This window comes from Dendrobium catenatum, unplaced genomic scaffold, assembly GCF_001605985.2.
Source record: "Dendrobium catenatum unplaced genomic scaffold, ASM160598v2 fragScaff_scaffold_1148, whole genome shotgun sequence".
NCBI lineage: Eukaryota > Viridiplantae > Streptophyta > Magnoliopsida > Asparagales > Orchidaceae > Dendrobium > Dendrobium catenatum.
Window position 1 is genome coordinate 1,043,808 of NW_021319610.1, and position 25,183 is coordinate 1,068,990.

Consider the following 25,183-nt stretch of genomic DNA (forward strand, 5'->3'; position numbering starts at 1 on the left):
CTAACCTCGAAGGAGTGGACATCAGAACACAATGAGGTATGTTCTCTCCATGGATAACCTCTAGATGCGCAAGTAGCAATTACTCTAGATTTTTCACTAGCCTTTATTTTTATAGCAAAATTTTGTAAAATTGCATCAGACCTAACTGCTTGTTTAAAATTTTGAGAATCCTCAAATCGAGAACCAACACAGAGAGTATTTGCATCATCAGTTTGGGGTATAAAGAAATCGTCGCATAGATCATTAACCTATAATATCAGTTTGACGCATTCAGTTAACTGCTTCTCTATTCCAGATTGATTGTTTTGTGATTGAGACATATCTTCCTCATAATATTTCATTGCAACCACCATCTGAATTATATTCCTTTCATAAGTACTACTAAGCATGTCAACTAAATCTGAATTGGTTGAAACCAACATGTAATGCTTAGGTCATGTTCCATTGACGTGATAGTGTAAGTCGAAAGCTTGACCTCTTAGCCAATGACAAAGTGCTTCAATTCATTCTTTTAGCAACAACAAAGTGATTTTATCTCTCTGAATCTTTAAGGTTTTCTGACTTCCACCCACATACTTCATTTGATTATGAGTCTGCACCTCACTCCAATATCCACCAAATTTGGGGACTATGAAGTAAAATTAACCGATTCCATTTCTGTGTAGGTAAATAATACATGAGTTAGCGAAAAATAGGTAGTAAAAACAGTAAATCAAATTGAGACAACACGGTTTGCGGAGTTCTTTCGAAATGAGGCCGGGATCTTACAAGAGAAAGCGAACGGAAGACAGTCGTGTGAACGGAAGAGAGTTACACCAACGGAAGACACTCATGAATGGAACACAAGAAATCAAAGGAGAATGCCACAGGTTTGGATGGGGAAGATCCTTGCGCGCGAACGACTTGGATAATCCCACCATTGTCGCACATGAACAGGAGACAGAAGATGTGGATTTCTAACGAGGCATTAACGGAGTGTTAAAAAAGATGTAAAAGAGGGTTTTATGTGGTATATTAGTAAATATAATAGTTTGGGTATTAGATTTGTAATTTGAATTGTTTTAAGTCTCATGCATGTAAAAATCCCATGATATAATCAATTGTCATAAGAAAGACCATATGGAGTGGTAGTGCAAGGCCAAGATCATGTTCTTAATGAAGTTGAAGAAGAATTAGAGGAAGAGGGTGGATGATGAGGTGGAGTAATTTCATGATGATAGTCCTCTATCTAATGAGGAACTTAAGCATGTTGGAGACCCTGTAGGTATGATGAGATGTTTATTTGTATCTAGAGATAAAAAATTGTTAAAGGAGAAGTATTCTTACAATAATTTTTAATTGCAGAAGAAAATTTTATAAATTGTTTATTGATGGAGGTAGTGCCATAAATGCGGTATCCACACACATACTTTCAAGAGTTAAGCTAGAACCCCATCCAAAGCCATATATAGAGAGTTGGTTAAATGATACTATTTTATCCATCACAACTAGATGTTTGATAGTTATTATGATAGATGGTTATATAGATAATATTTGGCGTGATGCATTTTAAATAGAGGTAGCCCATGTCATTTTAGGAAGATCCTAATTATTTGATAAAGATGTCATACATTTTTGTTGAGAGAGCACTTATATATTTCAATTTAAGGACAAATTTAAAGCTCTGGCCATTTAACCCATTTTAAAGTGTAAGACAAACTCCACAAATTATTTTTTCCACCCCCTTTTACACCTATATTAGCCATATAAACTGCGCATCAACAAGATAAAATTCTCATGCTTCATTTGAATATGACTAGAGTAACCCTAGGGGTGTCAATATTTGACACGATCCAAAAACACGACATGAACCCGACACGAAAATTTCGGGTTCGGGTCTTGATTTTCGACCCATTTCGAATTTCGAGTTGGGTTCGGGTTAACCTGAAAATGACCCGGAGCCCTGTTAGGTATCTTCACAGCGAGCGAACTCCTGTCGTTTCTCGATTTCTTCCAATCAAAATGTTGTAACTTCTGATCCGACCGGAAGTGAACGTCGTCCAAGGAGCGAAGTTGAGCAGCAACGAAGGAGCCGGCAACTCCTTCACAGCGAACTCATGTGGTTGCTTCCAATCGAAATGTTATAACTTCCGATCCTACCGGAAGTGAACGTTGTCCAAGGAGCGAGGTTGAGCAGCAATGAAGGAGCCGACGACTCCTTCACAGCGAACTCCCGTCGTTGCTTTCGATCAAAATGTTGTAACTTCCGATCCGTATGGAAGTGAATGTCGACCAAGGAGTGATGTCGAATAGGAACGAAGGAGCCAGGCCAGCCAGCGGGCGGTGAGGCTGTGACTCCTTCAAAACGAGTGAACTCCCATCATGCAGTCGTTGCTTCCGATCAAAATGTTCTAACTTTCGATTCGACAGAAAGTGAACGTCGTCCCCAAGGAGTGAAGTCGAACATGAACAAAGGAGTTGGACTGGGCCAGCCGAAGATTCCTTCACTGTGAGCGAACTCCTGTCGTTGCGATCAAAATGTGGTAACTTCTGATCCATGGATCTAGCGAGTTGAACTTCTGTCACAGAGACTAGCGATCAAAGTCGAACAATAACTCAATTTTCAGTTCGGGTCGGGTTCGGGTCCGAAAAAACTATCCGTTTGCAAAAACGGGTTAGGTTCGGGTTGACCCTAATAGTGTCAGGTCAGTTCCGGGTTCGACTCGAACCCGACCCGTGATCCGAAATTGACACCCCTAAGTAACACCATTTATGAAAATAATTTATAGTTGTAATTCAAAGAAACCAATTCTTCTTTTAGTAGCACTGTTTCTAAGACCACTTTAAAATAATCCTTTGAAAAAGTTTATAGATACAATTCTACTAAACAGTTGATCTTGCTAACATCTCCACGCATGCATTTTCTAATTCTGTATTTACATTTGCAGAAGATTTTCAAAGCAATCATGATAATGTAAAGAAACAATTAAAAATTATAAATACAAAATATATTGAATCTAGAAATAAAAATTAAACTTTTAAAGTGTTTAACATTGGAGATTGTGTTAATAGGAATCCTCTCTAAAAGATATACTTTCACTCAATTTTGGAAATTACAAGCTAGGATATATGGGCCATTTAAGATTATTAGAAAAATTGGCACAAATGCATATGTTATTTAATCGCCAAAAGCATGTTTATCAACCCAATTTTTAATATGGAAGATCTTATATCATATAAATGAGTTTGTTAAACTCTAAATGCATATGAAACTTTTGCAATAACACCATACCATTGTTTGCATGAGCTAAATTGACACTCAATTTTTGAAGTGGACTACATCATGACATATGAGGAGGATTAGTTTTGCGATCGTAGTTCCCAAGTGAGGTGTGAGGTGGAGAAACAAATTACCTATTGAGGACACTTGGTTCACTAGAGAGGATTTGTAAAAGCTAGCACTAGACCTGGCTGTTGACTACTTTGACTTAGGAAATGATGAAGCACATGGAAGAAGGTTCTATCACTAGGGCAAGAGAAAAAACACATGAAGATTCAACTATGAAGGATCAATGAGAATTATTCATGAGAATCTATATATTTTTTATATTTTATGAGTTGATCTTATATGTTTATATAATTTCATGTATTTTGTATTGTAAGTGCTATATTGACTTCATCTTATTCTATTTTGCTTTGTTAGTAATCATTGTATTATATCTAAGTCATTCTCAAGGTAGGAAGGGCCGACCATGCTAGAGTATGAGCATGCATGGAGGTGATTTAGGCAGTTTTCAAGTGTGGTTCATGCATAGAGCAAGGGGCCCGACCCGTCCTTTCTCTCCCCTTTTCCTCTTGTTTTAAGTTTGAATGAAGATGTGCGTCTCTTCATTATAATTCAATTGTAGTAGAACTTCTTTTGACTGAAATGAAGTGATTATTATTGTGCTACACATTTTGGAGTGAATTCCAAAAGCCAAAAGGTTTAGTTGCTGGCCATTCTAAGGAGGTTGGATAATCTTTTTGAATTCCCTACTTTGGTGAGTATCTTTTAATTTTATGCATTTGTTTTTAATTCATAAAATTTCACTAAATTCTCCTGATCATTAAGCTAAATCTCATACTTCAATAAACCTAAAATTAATTGGGGTTGTTCTAGTCAAATTTTTGGAGAAGAAATCAGCCTTAGTTCTCAAGTTTATTGACTGTTTTTATCATATGTGTATTTAGTCACGTATAAAATAAATAAAAATAAAAAATAAAACTGCAAAAAATAATCTCAAAAATTTCAGATCACATTTAGAGAGTTTTATTGACCATTTTCAATTGGAATTATTGAATTCTATCTGTTAATCTGTTCTATAGGAAACTACAACTAATTCCTAAACATTGGTCTGTTCTAGACATAACTAACCTATATCTATTATAAAGCACACTTAGAACTCTTAAACCTATCCAATCCTTATCAAACATAACAGAAAAGAACTAGACAAATTATCAAATTAAGCTCAAGTTTCTTGGATTTAGATATCTGTAGAGGGATGATCAATTGGTAGAAGTTGGATTTATATTCTTTTTATAGAATATAGAGTTTGTGACCTACCTCCAAATTTCACCTACCTTCAAAGTAACTCTATAAAAATTAATCTTAACTCTTTCAATCATATGAGAAGAGTTCCTCCCATCCATCAATTGATCACATTAGAAATCTAGGCCCCACCATCCAACATCTCATCAGCAATTAGCATAACTACTTTTTTACTGAGCATGGCTAATTTGATTTTTATATTATTTTGCTAAAGTTGGTTATCTTTATTTGTCTCTCTAAACTCCAATGCATGCTGAGCAATGTTTAAAATTGTGTATTCGGGTATTGAGGCGTTTTTCATTCGTGAGGCGAGGCGTAAGACTCAAGGCGTTTTGAGGCGTAAGGCTCAAAATCAAAAGATTGCGTAAATATAAAATGATAAATTTTTTAAATACTAATGAGTGAATAATATAAAACATAAAAAAGCATAAGATATGAAGTGAAATCAAAATATCTCAATAATAAGACAACATGAAATATAGTTCAACTCAAAGTTCTATCTTTCCCAAATCCTAGTATTCTTTTCATTAACATATAATCCCAATTTCTAAAAATAAATAGCAATGACATATCACATAAGAACTCATAAATCATCAGCACTGTCATCACTAAGGGATTCTTCATTTGAATCATCATTATGATGAACTACTCTCTCCCCTTCCTCGTCTCCTATAGTCCAATGTCGGGCATTTACTTCAAGATTTATATAAGTTTTAATATATATAGCGTGAGGCGTAAGCCTCATGCTAGTGAGGCGAGGTGGGCCTTAAGGCAGGCCTCAACCAAGTTGAGGCGCAAGCCTCATAACAAAAACTCAAGGCGTAAACATCGAGGCGTTTTTTACTGGAATTGCGCAAAGGTGGGCCTCATATTGCGCAATTTTAAACCATGATGCTGAGGACATCCTTAGCAAGTTTTTATGCCATAACATTGACCATTATGTTGTATCTTCATGTTTGTAAGCATCTTTGATACGAATAAAAACTTGGATAGAAATTCTTTTTGATAGCATGCATCCTATGAATAATACAGGGCAAAAATTGGGGAATAGTTGGAGGTTCATTCCATTATTTTTGTAGAATTTAAATAATTCTAGGAAAGCTTTTTATATGAAATATAAAAAAAGAATAAAAGTTCAAAATAGTCCGACTATTAATAAATGTCTATTAATAAATGTCTAATTTTTTGTAGAACTTAAATAATATGAAAAAAGAGTAAAAGCTCAAAATAGTCCGATTATTAATAAATGTCTAATTTTTGTATGATTTGGGGAATAGTTGGAGGTTCATTCCATTATTTTTGTAGAATTTAAATAATTCTGGAAAAGCTTTTTATATGTTATATGAAAAAAGAGTAAAAGCTCAAAATAGTCCTCCGACTATAATGCAATAAAAAATGTGGGAGAGGGCCCCAAAATTTTTATCACAAAAAGACAATAACTTTCCTAAAACTGCTTGCCAAATGTTGAGAAGAAAGATACAGATGGAATGGCACTTGCGGAGAGACGAAAGAGGTTAGAAGCCGAGAAGAAGGGTGGAAAGAACTCGCAAGTCTTCCCAAGAGATAGAAGAAGAAGTGGACAAAACTCGCAAGCTTTTCCAAAAACCCTCAGGTTTCTTTCCAAAAATCACATTTTTTTTCACTTTTTTAAAACAGCTCAATACATCAACTATTTATAAACATGAGAGGGGAATACAAACATCCATAAAACATTAATTAAAAAGCTAAATAGATTTAGGGAAATGAAAAGCCAACAGCCACTTCAACATTTCCCAAAACTGCACAGGAAACAAAGCATCACAAGCCACGGAAAAGCCCCCCCATCAGCCACAGGAAAACAGCCCAGGCGGAACCCGAAGAGGCAGCCGCAAGAACCCAGGAGGCCCGCACGGAATCGAAGCACCAAGGCACGGGAAACGCCACCAAGGCACGGGAAAGGCCACCCAACACGAAAAACCAGTAGCCAACCAGGGAAAAAAAGGAGCCCAAGCACGGAAAACCAAGAGCCATCCACGAGAAACAAATAGACAAGGGGAAGGAGAAGAGACAAAAATTAATGAGCTACTAATAAATTAATAAGTGAACTAAAAACATAGCTCATAATGAGCTAACTCTTAGTTCAAAAATTAATGAGCTAGCAAGCTCAAGGAAATTCAAAATCAAATTTTTTTGGGTTTGATTTGACCCCCCCTTTGTCTACATCAGACTCCCCTTCTTGAGAACTCGTCTCCCAATGAGTTAGCTTTGTTCTGAAGGTGTTGCATCAAGAGACACCAAGGCGTGAGATTGCTCACTTGACACCAAGACTCAAATGACAATATGACTCAAAACAAAACTTACATGATAACTAATATGACATCAAGACACACGACTTATAAACCTAGGACTTCCTAACTTGCTCTGATACCAAATTAATGCAATCAAAAATTTGGGAGAGGGCTCCAAATTTTTGATCACAAAATGACAAGAAAGACAATAACTTTCCTAAAACTGCTTGCCAAATGTTGAGAAGAAAGATATAGACAGAATGGCACTTGCGGAGAGACGAAAGAGGTTAGAAGCCAAGAAGAAGGGTGGAAAGAACTCGCAAGTCTCCCCAAGAGATAAAAGAAGAATAAGTGGACAAAACTCGCAAGCTTTTCCAAAAATTCTCATGTTTCTTTCCAAAAATCACATTTTTTTCACTTTTTTAAAACAACCCAATACATCTACTGTTTATAGGCATGAGAGGGGAATACAAATAGCCATAAAACATTAATTAAAAAGCTAAATAGATTTAGGGAAATGAAAAGCCAACAACCACTTCAACATTTCCCAAAACTGCACAGGAATCAAAGCACCACAAGCCGCAGAAAAGCCCCCCCATCAGCCATGGGAAAACAGCCCAGGCGGAACCTGAAGAGGCAGCCGCAAGAACCCAGGAGGCCCGCACGTAATCAAAGCACCAAGGCACGGGAAACGCCACCAAGGAACGGGAAAGGCCACCCAGCACGAAAAACCAGCAGCCAACCAGGGAAACCAAGGAGCCCAAGCACGGAAAACCAAGAGCCGTCCATGGGAAACAAATAGACAAGGGGAAGTAGAAGAGACAAAAATTAATGAGCTTCTAATAAATTAATAAGTGAACTAAAAACATAGCTCATAATGAGCTAAGTCTTAGCTCAAAAATTAATGAGCTAGCAAGCTCAAGGAAAGTCAAAATCAAATTTTTTTGGGTTTGATTTGACCCCCCCCCCCCTCCTTGTCTACATCAGACTCCCCTTCTTGAGAACTCGTCTCCCGATGAGTTAGCTTTGTGCTGAAGGCGTTGCATCAAGAGACACCAAGGCTTGAGATTGCTCACTTGACACCAAGACTCAAATGACAACATGACTCAAAACCAAACTTACATGATAACTAACATGACATCAAGACACACGACTTATAAACCTAGGACTTCCTAACTTGCTCTGATACCAAATTAATGCAATAAAAAATTTCGGAGAGGGCCCCAAATTTTTTATCACAAAATGACAATAAAGACAATAACTTTCCTAAAACTGCTTGCCAAATGTTGAGAAGAAAGATACAGATGGAATGAAACTTGCGTAGAGACGAAAGAGGTTAGAAGCCGAGAAGAAGGGTGGAAAGAACTCGCAAGTCTCCCCAAGAGATAGAAGAAGAAGTGGACAAAACTCGCAAGCTTTTCCAAAAACCCTCAGGTTTCTTTCAAAAAATCACATTTTTTCACTTTTTTAAAACAACCCAATACATCTACTATTTATAGGCATGAGAGGGGAATACAAACAGCCATAAAACATTAATTAAAAAGCTAAATAGATTTAGGGAAATGAAAAGCCAACAACCACTTCAACATTTCCCAAAACTGCACAGGAAACAAAGCACCACAAGCCGCGGAAAAGCCCCACCATCAGCCACGGGAAAACAGCCCAGGCGGAACCCGAAGAGGCAGCCGCAAGAACCTAGTAGGCCTGCAGGAACCGAAGCACCAAGGCATGGGGAAGGCCACCCAGCAGGGAAAACCAGCAGCCAACCGGGAAAACCAAGGAGCCCAAGCACGGAAAACCAAGAGCCATCCACGGGAAAAGAATAGACAAGGGGAAGGAGATGAGACAAAAATTAATGAGCTACTAATAAATTAATAAGTGAACTAAAAACATAGCTCATAATATGCTAACTCTTTGTTTAAAAATTAATGAGCTAGCAAACTCAAGGGAAGTCAAAACCAATTTTTTTTGGGTTTGATTTGACCCACCCTTTGTCTACATCAGACTATTAATAAATGTCTAATTTGGTCACAAAGTTTTGCATTGCCCCATTTGAGTATCTCGACTATTATAAATTGAGTCAATTTAGTTCCAAACTCTAAAACAAGAGTTAAAGTTAACTCTAAAGTTAAATATGAAGGGTATTTTAGAATTTTTCTCCAAAGTTAACTTTAACTCTTATTTCAAGCTCTGGGATTAAATTAGTTTAATTCTAATAGTCAAGGGACTAAAATGTGGCTATGCAAAATTCTCGGATTAAATTGGACATTTATCAATTATTAAGGGTCTATTTTGAGCTTTTATTCTATGAAAAAATATGGAACAGAAAAATAACCACATAATTAATTACAATAAGACAACCTATAGATGTTTCTTATATGAATTGATGAGGTGGCAACAAGGTTCCCACAAATCCATGAGGTGGTAGTAAGGTAGAGGCCGCTGTGGGTCCAGGAATGCTAGAAGTATGGGACATATTTCACTCTTCTTTAGTTTAATGAATGAATGTTATCTATTTCAAACTGGGCTGATAATTTTGGAAAGACTACTCTGATAATTCTTTGCTACGAATGTTCGTATGTTATTCACATTTGGTTGCGAATGTACTATATATAATACCACTTCCTAACTTCTCCTTTATAAAATATCAATTAACTTTCAATATGCTTTGTGCTATAATTTGGAAGGTATTATGAGTAATATCAATCGTTGACTTGCTATGACATGTCCATTCAGCCTTCAAATATTCCATGATAACTTTTATCCCTAGCGATTCATAGATCTATAGTGCCATAGATATAAATTTAGCTTGTATGCTAACCCTTTAGATATTGTAGAATTCTATATACTATTCTATGACGTGATTCTTTATGATTATATATGAATTGTCTCACAACATTGACAATATAAATTTGTTTGTTTTCATTATCATTATAGTTGGCTATCTTTTATATTATAAATGTTCATACATATTTAATTTTATATTTATTCATAATTTTTTAATATTTTACACTATGCTTAAAATAGTATGATCTATATTGTGTTCTAGTTACTATGTCTTAACAAGACCTTTGTGCTATAGCATGTTATTTGTCATTTACAAGAATGATTTATACCGTTGTAGTGATTTATTTGATTTGTTTGTTATAGTAAAGATTTATCTACATACCACTAATTTTTTTTCCTTTACGTAATTACCCAAATCTCATATCTTGTTTTCTTAAAGTGTTTTCATTTCTCCTTCTGATAGCTTGTTTCTGATTCTTGTTATTTAATTTCATAAAGACTATCTTAGGGATAGAAATAATATGAATGTTTATAAGGAAGGTTTGATGATTATGACAAATAGTTTTGCATGATAGAACAAATATTGAGGATGTTTAATGAAAGTTCTTGTATCTTTGTTGCTAAGACTTTTCAATTGCATGTTCAATTGTTTCCTCGGTGAATTCAGTTACAGGGAGTAATTTGGTTGATTGAACTTTCATGGATCAAGGGATTGTTGCCTCTCTTCTTGCGTAAATCTCTAGTGGCTTAGTAGAAGTTGTTTCAGGTATAGATTTGGTTTGGGTATAAGTATCTGATTCTAGAACATTGTTGTTTGTTGGATGAGTGGCAAGGAAGGGCAATCTTGGAGGAAGAAATCTGTCTTTATTATGTTAGAATGATTTATTTTGGGGAAGGCAACTAGTAATAAAGTAATATTCTTTATTGAAAGTGCATCAACAAATACATAAATGTTTCTAATGGAGGGATACTAGCATTTATATCCTTTTTATTTGGGAGAATATAGTCAATGAAGATGCATTTAATTGCATATAGATCAAGTTTTCCTTTGTTTTGGGGATATTTTATGGAATAATATTTTTTGAGATGTTGAAGTCAGGAAAAACTTTGGTTAGGACTTGTGCAAGTCTCCTGTACCCAATAATCCTTACAGATAATCAATTTATATGTTTGAGTAGCTCTAGAAACAACTTCCCTTTAGAATTTTTTTTTGAAAAAGGAGAGTCCTTATGGTAGCAAATAGGTAGTTATTATTTTAACCACTTGTTTCGTTAGGTTGTGTACATACAACATGGCAAATGTATTTTTTATTTTTTTGGGTAAAGTATGAGGAGAGATAATGATTAAAGTAGTTTTTGAGATTTTCAAATCTAAAATTTTAAATTAAATTTCAAATTCATTTTTGATCAGATTATGAAAGATGAGAAAGATGTTGTTCAAAAACCTTTTGGCTTTTGGTAGAAATATTCCCAACAATTGAGTACAACCATCTATAAAAGTTATCAATCACCGAGTTTCAAAAATGTTAGAGGTAGATGATTGTCCCCATATGTTACTATAAATGAGAGAAAGAAATAAGAGTTATTGTCTTATTTAACAGAAAATTGATATGTTTGTGTTTTTTCAGCTCACAAGCATCACCATTTCTTTAATATTGATTTCTTTCAATAATGAAGGAAAGAAAGTTTTTTAACAAGAAATAATGGGTGATCATGGCATAGGTGTTTAGCTAAATCTTACCTTTATCAGATCTTAGGGTTTTTGAAAGAATTGAAACTTAAAGTTCTTGGATCATTTTTAATCGTTGGATTCCTCAAGGTGGTAAATATAATATTTTTCTTTAGCAAGTCTAATTGTCCTCCTCTTGCCATGTATTTGAAATACACAATATCATAGGCACAACCTAACACTTTACTTAGAATCTTTAGTAAGCTTTTAAATGGATAAAAAATGGTCAATAGTTTTTGCATACGGAGGATATTTTGGAGTGTTAAGAATTTGTTAATAAGAATATCTCATTGGTAGGCCATATTTGTCAATGATCCATTGATGATATTTTTTTTAATTGTTGCTTGGATAATGTGAAATAACTTTTTAAGAGTTGGTCATATGGTTTTATGCTTTTGAGTCAATGATCCATGAACTAGTATCAAGTATCTTTGAGAGCTTACAGGTATGAAAATAGAATGTTATATGAGAAAACTGCGGTAGATGTACCTGTTGTAGGTATTTTTTCTTATAATGCCTAGAAGTTTTTCAGAACTCAAGAGGAGATTCTTTGATGTTACTTCTTGTATGTGTTCTATATGCATGTCTTTTTTTTCTTGTCCTTATTGTGCTGCCTAGTCTTTATTTTTTGTGGTTTGCAACAAAGTTTCCAACATCATTTCTTTATATGCAGTGGCTTTTTGCAATATGCACACCATATAATATTTGTATTGTTCATCTTTGATCAAAGTTGTGAAAACCTGATCATGCAATGAATTGGATGAATGTGAGGATTAAGGCTTAGGGGCTATTTAGTTTGAAGTAAAAAGGTGTAAAGTATTCCAAATGTAGTGTAAAATTTTAGTGTATTTGAAATTTATCATCTAGTTCATTTTGTATGTATTTGGAATTCCTAAAATCTGACGATTTCCAAATACACTGAAGCTTCATTGCCCCCCGCCCCCCGCCTCCCACCCCCCGTTGTTGGCCTGTCACTATCAAAATCAGCCACCGTCAACCACCACCAGGGCTGACATCCGTCTTTGATCGCCGCCACAGCCGGTTGCAGTTGCCCATCACCCACCGCCACCCACCATTATCATTAACAGAAGACAATTGGCCGCTTGCAACCATCGCCGCCCGTCATATAGCCGGCCACCTCTCCCCGTCACCGACAGCCACCACAACTTCTTACTACCTCTACTGGTCATACTTCACACTATATTTATTTTACTTCAATCCAAACCAAAGAAAAAAGTAATTAATTGTATTTCTTTTACATTTATCCAAACAACTCTCAAGTATTTCACATGGATTAAAAAGGCGTTCGAGGCGGACGCCTCGAGGCGCGCCTCGAATCGAGGCAGAGGTTGGGCGAACTGAGACTTAAGTAGGCTTACGCCTTTTTCCACAGAGGCGCACGCCTCAAGGCATGAGGCGTCGAGGCGCATCGAGGCAACGCCTCAAAAGGGAGAAAGTTACCTTCACAGCTAGCAAGCTCCTGTTGTTTCTTTCGATCAAAATGTCGTAACTTACGTTCCGACAGGAAGGGAAAGTCGTCGAAGGAGCGAAGTCGAACAACCACGAAGGAGCCAAAGAAGCGATGCGTGCAATCTCTACACATCCTGTGAAGCAATGAAGCCGAACAACAAGGACGAAAAGAGAAGATGAAAGGCAAACCCTAGATGCGGCTAAGTTATTATTGATTAACTTAGTTAATATGATTTAAAATATTAATAATTAATCAAATTAATTAAATAATTAATAGTATAATTAGTGCATAAATTAATTATCTAATTTAACTTAATTGGCTAATTAGTAATACAATTATTAATTAAATATTAATATAATTATCCTAATTAATATAAATTACATATTATGAAAAGATTTTCCTTTTCAAATATAAACATTAATGATATTCATTCAAGTTCATAATTGACTTAATATTTTGTCATTTTTATCATTATTTATACTTCTACATTAGCTTTTTTTTTTTACCATTTTGAGGCTTAAGCCTCGCCTCACTTAGAGTAAACCGTAAGAAAAGCTATCAAATATCCAATGAAGAGAGGGAGAGAGATCCTCCAATGATGAGGGGGAGGTGCAAGGGCTGGCATGTGAGGGAGGAGTGAGGCACTAGATTTTTGGATCAGTTTTTTTTTTTAGGGTTAATACTTAGTAGGGTTTACTTATTTAGGGGATTTGAAGAATTTTCTACTTACTAAATTTAAAGTTTAAGAAAAAATTAGCTTTGGATCAATGATCAACAATTCTTAATAGGATAGGATCTCCTTGCTTAGGTATGGTGCCAAGTAATTGACCCTATGTTTCTCTTCCCTTAAAAGGCATGCGAACCAACTTTGACCATTTTTTATTGTTATTTTCATTTAATCGATATATTGAATGGTGCTAGGTCTTAAGTCCTGGATGAGAAAAGTGGAAGGTTGCGTTAGGTAGTCGACAACCAGCGTAAAACTTGTTGAATAATCATGACATGAATCCTTTAAAAAATTGTGTTAATACTATGACGTCCCCTAGAAGCGACACATTTCATGGCCTGAATACAACGACAAGTGTGCAAGGACCATTGCATCGGGGCGCCTAGATTCAGTGTTAAGTAGGTAAGGGATCCCACATCAAGGGCAGATGTAGGCAAAGCATGGTTTAAAATTGTGCAATATGAGGCTTGCCTTGAGGCCCGCCTTTGCGCAATTCTAGTAAAAAACGCCTCGATGCTTACGCCTTGAGTTTTTTTTATGAGGCTTGCGCCTCAACTTGGTTGAGGCTCGCCTCGCCTCACTGGCATGAGGCTTACGCCTCACGCTATATATATTAAAACTTATATAAATTTTGAAGTAAATGCCCAACATTGGACTCTATAAGAGAGGAGGTAGGGCAGAGAGCAGTTCATCATAATAATGATTCAAATGAAGAACCCCTTAGTGATGACAGTGCTGATGACTTATGAGTTCTTATGTGATATGTCATTGCTATTTATTTTTGGAAATTTGAATTATATGTTAATGAAAAGAATAATGGGGTTTGGGAAAGATAGAATTTTGAGTTGAATTATATTTCATGTTGTCTTATTAATGGGATATTTTGATTTCACTTCATATCTTATGCTTTTTTTATGTTTTATATTATTCACTCATTAGTATATAAAAAATTTATCATTTTATGTTTACGCAATCTTTTCATTTTGAGGCTTACGCCTCACCTCACGAATGAAAAACGCCTTAATACCCGAATACGCAATTTTAAACATTGAGGCAAAGAAGGTAGTCCATGAAACTAAAATTAGGATATGAACTTCGAATATAGGCTCCCTTATAGGAAAACTAATGGAATTAATATAATTATGATTCTTAGAAAGATAAATATTCTGTGCATTCATGAAACTAAATGAGTTGGAGAGCAGGTTAAGGAGATTGATAGTTTAGGATATAAACTATGGTATTCGGGTAGGAGTCATACTAAAAATGATGTAGGTGTGATTATAGAAAAACGTTTGAATGATAATGTTATAAAAATTAATAGAATTGGAGATAAAATTATAGTTTTAAAGATTGTTGTTGATGCTAAGATTATTAATATTATAAGTGCTTATGTTCCTCAAGTAGGTTTCGATATGAGTTCAAAATTAAAATTTTAAAACGACTTAGAAGAATTAATACAAAAGATATATCTGGAGGGAAGAGTTTTTTATTGGAGGAGATTTAAATGGACATGTTGGTAGAGAGGTAGATGATTTTAAAGGCATTTATGGTGGCAATGGATTTGAAACAAAAAATGATGGTGGTTAGAACATATTAGATTTTTTTTTTAGCTTATGATTTTTTAATAACTAATACCTTATTTAAGAAAAGAGATGAGCATCTTATCACTTATAAAACTGAATATAGTAATACACAGATTGATTATTCTCTTATAAGAAAATTAATTGCAACAATTGTAAAGTTATTCGAGTGAAAATTTATGTACACAATATCGATTATTAGTTTTGGACTTTAAGATAAAAGGGCATGTTGACCTCTGTGTAAGGAACAAAGATAGATAGATAGATAGAGAGAGAGAGAGAGAGAGAGAGAGAGAGGGAGGGAGGGAGGGAGGGAGCTGAATCGACGCCGAAACAATCGCTTCTCCGCAAAATCCTCCGTAAAACTCGTATACAGCCTCGATCGCATCCCAGATCGTGTCTTTAAAACGAAATGGAAATCCCCTCTTTCTCTTTCTCCACGCACAAGCTCCGACCGAGACCCTTCTTTTCGCTGCTCACACGTAGTGTTCCCTAAGCCAAAAGCCGAACTCCACGAGATCATTCACCTGCTTCTACTCAAACCACGACTAAAGCCCCAATCCTACCCAAATCCTTCAGGCGAACTTGCCTTCCCTTTTGCTGATCCGATACTAGGTCACTCTTGTCCGATTCCTCTTGATTTGCCTTATTCAAAGTCGAACCAAACGCACTCCTCTTCCTCCGGCCGATTAGCCTCAAAGCCACCGAACCTGTAGATTGCCAGACCGACCCCTTTCTACAAGCCGCATACCTTACACTAGCAGCTCTTCCCTCTATCCACCCTTAGACATATTGCTGCAAGACCCAACAGAAGCCGACGTCGATTTCCCCTCTTTCGAAGCCTTCCCTCTCTATGCAGATTGACCGACGCCCCATTCATTGAACCCGTCGCCTCTGCCTAGCTGACCGACCCTTTGAGGCTGAATTCCACCTCCTACCCTAGCCGAAGCCAAACCACTCAATTCCCTCTTGTAAGTCACAGACCTCCTTCACTATTCTGAACTTCTCCAACCCAACACCCTCACCTTACCTCTAGGAATACCTTTTTATTTTGTTTTAATTAGTTATTAGTTAGTATTATCATAACTATTGTAATAATAGCTATTATTAGTGTATGTGTATGTGTGTATATATATATATATATATATATAATGCAAAAAATTCAAAAAAATGCAAAAAAAGAGAGGAGAAAGAAAGTTAAAAAAAAAAGATAGTAAAAAAAGCTCGATCCACATGCCAACACGTCATCGTCATATCTGATCCCTACGATGGTATATAAGTTCCAAAATCAAAACCTCGAGAGCCCGTTTTCGGAGTTCGCGACACATCGAAAAATCGCCCATGCACGTCTTTATTTTGCGTGGTGGGATGGGACACCGGTGCCACGCCTACGAGGAGGCGAGTAATCACCTTAAGCTCCATTTTGATGTTCGCGGCGTACCGGAAAACCGCCTATACATGCCTTTATTGCACGTGGTGGGATGCGAACTCAGTGCGACACCTACGGCGAGATGGGGTTACTTATAAGTATCCTCTCGTGGGGGGGGGGAGCCAACTGTGTTTTAAAACAGGTACATTCAAAGATCCCATACAAGCATTTATTGCGCGTGGTGGGAATGAAGACCATGGCCGCGGTGTCTATGGACACCTACCATACACGCCTTCATTGCGTGTGGTGAGAAGGCACATACTCCTGTAGTTTCCTTTAAACGGGGGAGACGTTGGGAGGCTGTTGAAATTTTGTTTGAAACGCATAAGGACTTAGAGAAATTATAGGGGACTTTTGAGCTCAGACTTGAATTAAATGGATCTAAATGAACACAAACTTAAATGAATTTGAATCTAAACAAGTGACAATGAATAACAGAGAATTTTGGACTTGAACTCTAATTTGAGCAAAAACAAAGGACTTTCATTCAAATTGAAAATCAGTCAAACTTCCAAACATTAAAGTTAAGCTTGAATGAACACTTATAGGAGACTTGGACAATTATAAAGGACTTTTATTGAACTTGATTTGAATAGCTTGAACTCAACAAGACTACATGAACTTGAACTCAATCGAACTTGCAAAATTTGGACTTGCACATTGAATTTGAGTTGAACAACATTGAGTGGAACTTAAACATTTGAATTCATGCAAAGACTTGAACCGCAGGGGACCTGAACGAATGGAAGAGGTTCATCAAGAGCCTGAATTATACTCGAACTCAAACAATTTGGACTTGGACTTAATTTGAACTTGAATGATCAATAAAAATTTGAATCAAATAATAAGGACTTTAAATCAAATGACAATGGCTTAAATTTATAAATTGGATAAGAAGTTTAGAGCATGAACTCTGCTTGAACTGGATGAACAATCAATGAAGGAATGGATTTGAATAATCTCTAATGAAGGCTAAGAAGTGACTACTTCAATTGGAGTGAAAATGAAGGATGATATCAAACTTATCATATGCATTGAACCTACTTTGAAGGCAAGTTATTTGCAAGTAGAATTCAACTAGCAAGCCACAAGAAAATGGTGAAAGACTTGATTTTATTATAAAACCATTACTTGGGGATTTTGAGTCATGATGATTGACCTATGATATTGAAGTTAACTCATCCATAAAATGCAAATATCTTATTGACGATAATACTAATGTTTTCAACAAACCCTATACGAACCTCATTTAATGAATGCTATAAATTCCATCCAAGCCATTATGATTAGAAGACAGTGTCTGTAAGGATACTCTCGCAATCAACGTAGAGAAAGAGAGTGATGATGAATACAAATCCCTACTAACAAGAGTAAATAATATGTAGCGAAGTGCAATTATCTACAGGGTTGTAGGCGACTTGTCATACACATTACATGTTATATGCAAGCAACCATCGGTTAATGTGCAGCAGGTATAAGCTCCCACGAGCTTCTTCTGGAGCCCTACCATTAATATTACATACTATCTACGAACAAATGCCAAAGGACTACAACAAATGCCAAAGGACTACAACAAATGCAAGCTCCTACGAGTCATTGTAGAAGATATGTCATGCACTCGACATGTTGTCTATAAGGCAGAAATAGAAGAGAACTACAGCAAATGCAAATCCCTACGAGCTACCATAAGAAACTCGTTATACATCTAATGCATTGCCTGCAACTAGATGCAAGAAGAATTATTGTAGATACGAACACCTGTTGGCGGTGACAGAAGGTTTGACAAAACCACAACTAGCCTACGAGCCATTGAAGGAGGCCCGTTACATATTTGACATGTTATATGTGGGTAAATATGGAAGAATTGTAGTAGATGGCAGTATTTACCAATAAGAGCAGGAGATTCGTTAGTGCATTACAAGCCATCTGTAGAAGGCGACAAGTGGTGCACAACCATCTACTTGCAGAAAATTACAAGCAATGCATGATAGTCTATCTGTACAAAACATGTAGATGACCAATATGATGCCACTCCACCGTATCTGCAACATCAATGCAAGCGGACAGAAGACGTTTACAAATATTTCAAAGTACCCCAACGCATATACCATAATTTGTACACACAAGTACACAAAAGGGGTAAACATAATCAAACACCCGCATGGGTCCCGGCGAGCGTGTTGTAAGAACACGCGTGACGTCTAGGGATGCTGCACGGGTCAATAAATTTGAATATGATCCTCCTAAACAGGCAAATAGGAGTTGACAAGGTTCATCAAATAATTATAAAGTGCTCCGAAAAGCCCGTATGGGCCCTGACGAGCGTGTTATTGGTTCACACGTGACGCCTAGGGATGCTACGCAGGTCAAATGGTTAGTCCAAGTTTGAGCCCGATCCTTCTATGCGGGTAGATGGGAGTTGACACTGCTTGAACCATTAAATAAATATGCGGTCGTGAGGTCGGCCGGGATATTTATTTTATATATTCATATTTGGCCATCAATAATGAAAACTCACCAATAAAGCCATGAAGTCTACGAAACCTGATCCTTTGTCGGCAAACTGAGAGAGTCGACAGGGTTCAATCAACAAAGGAAAGTAAACCCTTTCACCCTGATGATGGCTGTGTTGAATGTAGATCTCAACTGGATGGGTTAATTTCAAATATCTTCAAAATGCCACCCAAATACCTATGAAATTCAAAGCTCCAAAGAATCCAAAAATCATTTCAAAGTCTAGATATTTAAAATTGAAATCCAATCATTAATCACTTAAAACAAAATCCATTCACCCTTTGCAACAGTTTGTCGAGGTTGACAAAATTAAAATTTACTTCAGCCCATATAGAGTTATTGCCTGGTCAAAAATATTACTAGGATTCATTCTCAAATAATCTCCTGCCAGTAAGGACGTCGTACATATTCTCTGACCGGCAGTTTTGCTGCCAAATGGCACCGCAGGATAAATGATTATGACCCGGGGCCCTCTGAACCGATTGATTTTGCCGCCAAATGACACCACAGATACCGATTATGTCCAGAGTCAATATGTTCCTTAGTGGCATCAAATCCTTGAGATATGAATCAATAAGATATAATCGATAAGACATAAAGCCCTCTGTTAGCTAAGGTGGATTCAAATTTGTCTCCTTAGACAAACACCTACCCCCAGGTCTACAAGGTACCTTTGGATGAAGCAACCCATGACTGCTGATAAGGATCCTTTTGTTAGGTTGGGTCAACTACCTCTTATGACTAAGTAGACCAGGGACCACGATGGTCCGGGATGACAGAATCATGGGATCTTGATCGGGTCTGTCATCCATTCCCCTACCATCCGCTTTAAGTGCAAGATGGTGAAATTTTCAATTTTAAATATAAAACCTTCAAATTTCTAAATACCCATGCTGCTACTATATACTAGATAGCACATATTTTCTACTTATCTGATTGACGACTAGCCTTAATCGAAAGTTCTCTCTCATGACCGAGAGGAGTAGTTAACTATAGGGGCTTGTGCCTATCGGAAACCAGAACTCAGATCATAAAGTACTTGCAAAATGAGGGCGAAATCTCTGGGTAGTGTCTTATCTACAAACCCATTTGCCTTCCAAAATTTACCCCAGAACTTAATCCGTTAAAACTCCCCCGAAGAAAAAGTACAGCGGGTGGAGGCCAAGGTCGAATTTTGGAGCCCACAGGATAGAAAATAAAAAATAAAGTAAAACAATTTTTAGGATTAGATATGGGGCATTTAAAGAATATTAACAAAAGTATTTTTGAGAGTAAGATTTTAGATATTAAGATTTTGTTTGTGCATGAAGGTGCTATTGTTATATGGGAAAAAGTGACTAGTGATATTAAGACTATTGCAAAAATGTGCTTAGAGTTTCAAAGGGAAAAACTCCTAATAGTAAAAATAGTTGGTGGTTGAATTCAAATGTGCAAAAAAAGATAAAAAATAAGAAGATTTGTTATAAAAATTGGTTTAGATGTAAAAATTTTGATAATTGGAAAATTTATAAAGATGCTCGTAAGAAATCTAAGATAGTGATTTGCAATGCAAAAGGCTTAGCTTTTAATGATTTCTATAATAGGTTAGATACTAAGGAGGGAGAAAGATGTATGTATAAGTTAGCCAAACAAAGTTATAGGAGTAGTAAGGATTTAATTGAAGTGAAGTGTATTAGGGAAGAAGATCAAAAAGTACTTTTTTAAAAGATGATATTCAACAAAGGTGGATGAGATATTTTGCTAAACGTTTTAATGAAGAATGTGATAATACGATTAACTTTAGTGACTTTAGCATTCTAAATGAAAATAAAGAATTTTGTTTTTATCGGCGTATTAGTAAAAACAAAGTTAGAGAGGCTTTAAAGAAAATGAAGTGTGGAAAAGTTGTTGGACCTGATGATATTCCAATAGAGATGTGGAAATGCTGGGCTTACTAAACTTTTTAATACTGTTTTGAAGACTAAAAATATTTCAGATCAGTGGAGAATGAGTGTGTTAATTCTTATTTTTAAGAATAAAGGTGATGCGCAGGCGTGCGAATTATATAGGAATTAAGTTAATGTGTCATTTAAAACTATAGGAGCGAGTTATGGAGCATAAGTTGTGGCGTCATACTAATGTTTCTCAAAATCAATTTGGATTCATGCTGGGTAGGTCTACTATGGAAGCCATATATTTATTGAGAGCTTTGATGGAGAAATATAGAGATAATAAGGAGGATCTACCTGTGATATTTATTGATTTAGAGAAAGCATATGATAAAGTTCTAAGAGAAGTGTTATGGGGAGTTCTTGAAAAGAAAGGAGTCAATAACGCTTATATTCAAATCATTAAAGATTTGAATGTAGGAGCTATTACTTGTGTTCAAACACAAGGTGATTTGACCAAGTAATTTCCTATTTTGATTGGATTACATCAAGGATCAGCCTAAAGTCCATATCTTTTTGCTTTAGTCATGGATGCTCTCACTATACATTTGCAAGAGGATGTATCTTGGTGTATGTTTTTTGCTGATGATATTCTTCTTGTTGATAAGACTAGAGAGGGAGTTGAAGGTAAACTTGAATTATGGAGGTCAACCTTAGAGTCTAAAGGTTTTCACTTAAGTAGATCTAAAACTGAATATATGGAGTGTAATTTTAGTAGCAATAGACTTAGTGAGGGGATTGCGACTTCGATCAAGTCATTATTAAGAGTACACATTTTAGATATCTTGGATCTATTGTTCATAGTGATGGTGAAATAGATGGGCATATCATCAGCAGAATTAAAGTTGGATGGTTGAAGTGGAGGAATGCATCGGGCTTGTTGTCCGATAGAAAAGTCACTCTCAAACTTAAGGGAAATTCTATAAGATGGTGGTGAGACTTGTAATGTTCTATGGCGGTGAATGTTGGTCATTAAAAGAGAAGCATAATACTAAGTTAAGTGTTGCAAAGAACAGGATGCTTAGGTGAATGACTGGCTTTACCCTTAGAGATAGGATCCGAAATGAGCATATACATTATAAGGTTGGAGTAGCTCCAGTGGAAGATAAGATTAGAGAGAGTCGCCTTAGATGGTTTGGTCACATTAAACGGAGGCCTTCCGGTGACCCGGTTAGGAAAGTTGAGGTATTATATTTGACTTATGTTAAGAAAGGTAGAGGTAGACCTAAAAAGATATGGTTAGAAATATTAGAAATGATCTTTCTTTATTAGATTTAAATGAAAATTTGACTTTTAACAGGACACAATGGCCAAAAAAAGATTCATGTAGCCAACCCCACGTAGTGGGACAAAGGCTTGATTTTGTTGTTATTGTATTTAATGGATATTTTGCAACTCTGTCATTAAATATAGATTGCATCCCTCAGTCCCAAGGTAGCATTAGAGCAATGGAATTGTGTGCAATAGTGCTATTGTATATGGTGAGAAAACTTGTGACATCGATGTATTCATGGGAGTATGAAAAAATAAGAAATTGGAAGTCAAAGGAGCATGAAAAGAATAGAATTTGGAAATACTTCTGTTTAAAAAATTAGGAAGTAAAGAAAGAGAACACCAAGAAAAAAAAATCCTGAAGCTTTGATACATGACGAGAATTGAAGAATAGTTCAGCACAATATTTGTAAGAGAATTGAAGAAAAAAGCTTCAGGACAGGCGAAGTCTGTGACTTTTTAACAATGCTAAATGTAACTTAGCAAGCATGCGTTTTGTTGTGGTTGATATACGTCATAATCGTACTGGAACAAATAAAACTATTATTCTTCTGTATGAAAGTTTCAAGAATTATCCTTAAGCCAATTCTCCGTGTGGGTTTGCCATTTCTTTCTATTTTTCTTAACAATTATGTTTTTCAGTTCAAAAACACTGGAACAAATGATTGCAAGCCAATTGATTGTTGGCATGTCCAGTGTTTTTATCAAAATTTTGATTTGGATATTGAACTTATTTTATTGTCCTTTTCTTTGTGTCATGTTCAGGAATTTTTATTTTATCCAGTGAACGTACGCTCCTCTACGTTCGGTTCTAGGCAAAAAAAGCGCAATACCGAGTACCGAGTACCGAGTTGTACCGAGTTTTTTGAAAAAACTCGGTATTGCGCTGTTTTGGTCTAAAACCGAACGTAGAGGAGCGTACGTTCACTGGATGTAATAAAAGTTCAATAACTAGATGATTAGAATTCTTTTTGAAACAAAAAAAATGCCTTAATGTTCAGAGGTAATTTTTGTGTCATGTCCTTTTCTTTGTGTCATGTCCTTTTCTTTGTGTCATGACACAAAACTTTTATTACATCCAGTAAACGCCTTAATGTTATCATCAAAAAATTACCTCTGAACATGATACAAAGAAAAGGACATGACAAAAAAAACGCCTTAATGTTCAGAGGTAATTTTTTGATGATTAGAATTCCTTTTGAAACAACTAATAACATAATTTTTTTATTCATTTTTTTCACTCAGGCAGGTCTTGTTATCTACTCAATACGAGAAACTATATATATATATATATATCTTAAAGTCTCAATATATATATATATATATATATATATATATCTTAAAGTCACTTCACATGTCATCAAATTGATCTCATCCACGTGATAAAAAGAACTTCCAGCACCTATATATGGCAATATTAGCTTACAAAGCCAATATGTCATACGTCAGTAAAATGTCTCTTCCACTTCAGTCTGTATTACATGTTATTTGGTCATCCAATGTTCTCTTTCCATAAAACAGCAAATGTGACGCTCTTTTGACATGATACCATCATTTTGTTTCAGGTAATGTTGGTCAAGATCATGCAGTTTTCGAGCAAGGCGCATCGGCTGGCAATGTTGGTAATGCGAAATTGGTGGAACAGAAGAAGGCAAATCCTGTTGCTCTTCTTCTCTCATCTGCGATGATGCTGAGACATCTCCAGTTCCCTTCGTTTGCGGATCGACTTGAAACTGCTGTTAAACGAGTGATCGAAGAAGGTAAATACAGAACTAAAGATCTCGGTGGTACTAGCACCACCCAGGAAGTTGTTGATGCAGTAATATCACGACTGGATTGATCCATTACAATCCTATTTGTACATGTTTTTTAATTTTTTTTTAAGACTTAATATTCTCACTTTTTATGTTACTCCATTTAAATTAGTCTAATGTATGCCAATGAAAGGATCCACTTCCTGAACATAAACGTTTTTTTTTTCTGGTCCATTTTTTAACAATAATTGAATTGTGGATCTCAATGTATTTGGGTTGTAATTTCTCAGGATAAATGAGCATGATTTATTTAGTTTGGGAAATCAACCGATAGATTTTCACCTGCTATTCAGCTGGGGAATATGAGTTGCGTTTGCTAGTTAACTTGCTGTTGATTGCCATTTCCTCCTGTAACGCTAAGTTTTATAAAAGTAATTATGTGTTTTATCTATGTAAATGCTACGTATCTTTTTAATAATTCATGATGATTTTAGTTGAAATTAAAAAAAGAAAAATTTCACTGTAGATTTCCTATATAATGTGCGAAATATTCTTTTTTTTTTGTTTGAAAACAATGCAAATAGCAATTTTATTAATAAAGAAAAAAAGACAAACTCAATGATAGTTATTCTATCAAAATCTTCCTTTATTAAAGAGATAAAAGAGGAAGGAATATATTTATAAAAAAAAGTCCCAAAAGAAACTCTCTCTCAAAGGATAGTTGCATAAAATTCTGTAATGTTATTTTCCTCTCTAGAAATATAATGAAATATAATATGCTTAAAATCATATAAAAAGGAAAAATCTAATGAGGTAGAATTAACTAAGCTGGAAATGAGCATTCAACAATTTGTGCAAGAATTTGATAACATTAATGTTATTTCCTTCGATCTAAATGGTGTCAAATTTTGTCATACGTCTTCTAAAACTTTTTCTAGAGAAAGAATCACTATGAATTTTAGTTGAGCAACATCCAAATGATATAATTGTTTTCCAAAACAAATAAAAATCTTCCATTGTCATAACGAATAACTCCAATTCCATCATAATTTGAGCTTAGCAATGAAGCATCTACATTTACTTTAATCCATTTTGAAGGAGATGGATGCCAAAAATTGCAATTCAGCTCATTGAACTAATTAACACCCCAATAATCCAA

The 25,183-nt window shown here is 35.7% G+C and overlaps 1 protein-coding gene across 3 annotated transcripts in view; it reads left to right on the forward strand.

Annotated features, from left to right (window-relative positions):
• Nucleotides 1-24,357, forward strand: part of LOC110102007 (isocitrate dehydrogenase [NAD] regulatory subunit 1, mitochondrial-like) — a 45,344-nt gene extending 20,987 nt beyond the window's left edge. Inside the window, exon 5 of one of the 3 annotated variants that reach the window (XR_002303765.2) lies at nucleotides 23,836-23,960. Coding sequence is in view for 1 of the 3 variants with exons in the window: in XM_020830140.2 (XP_020685799.1) it covers nucleotides 23,836-24,110 (275 nt within the window). In the remaining 2 variants the exon portion in view is untranslated. Of the gene's footprint in view, nucleotides 1-23,835 lie in introns of all 3 variants that reach the window. The other 2 variants (XR_002303766.2, XM_020830140.2) reach the window with 2 other exon arrangements.
• The last annotated feature ends 826 nt before the right edge of the window (nucleotides 24,358-25,183 follow it).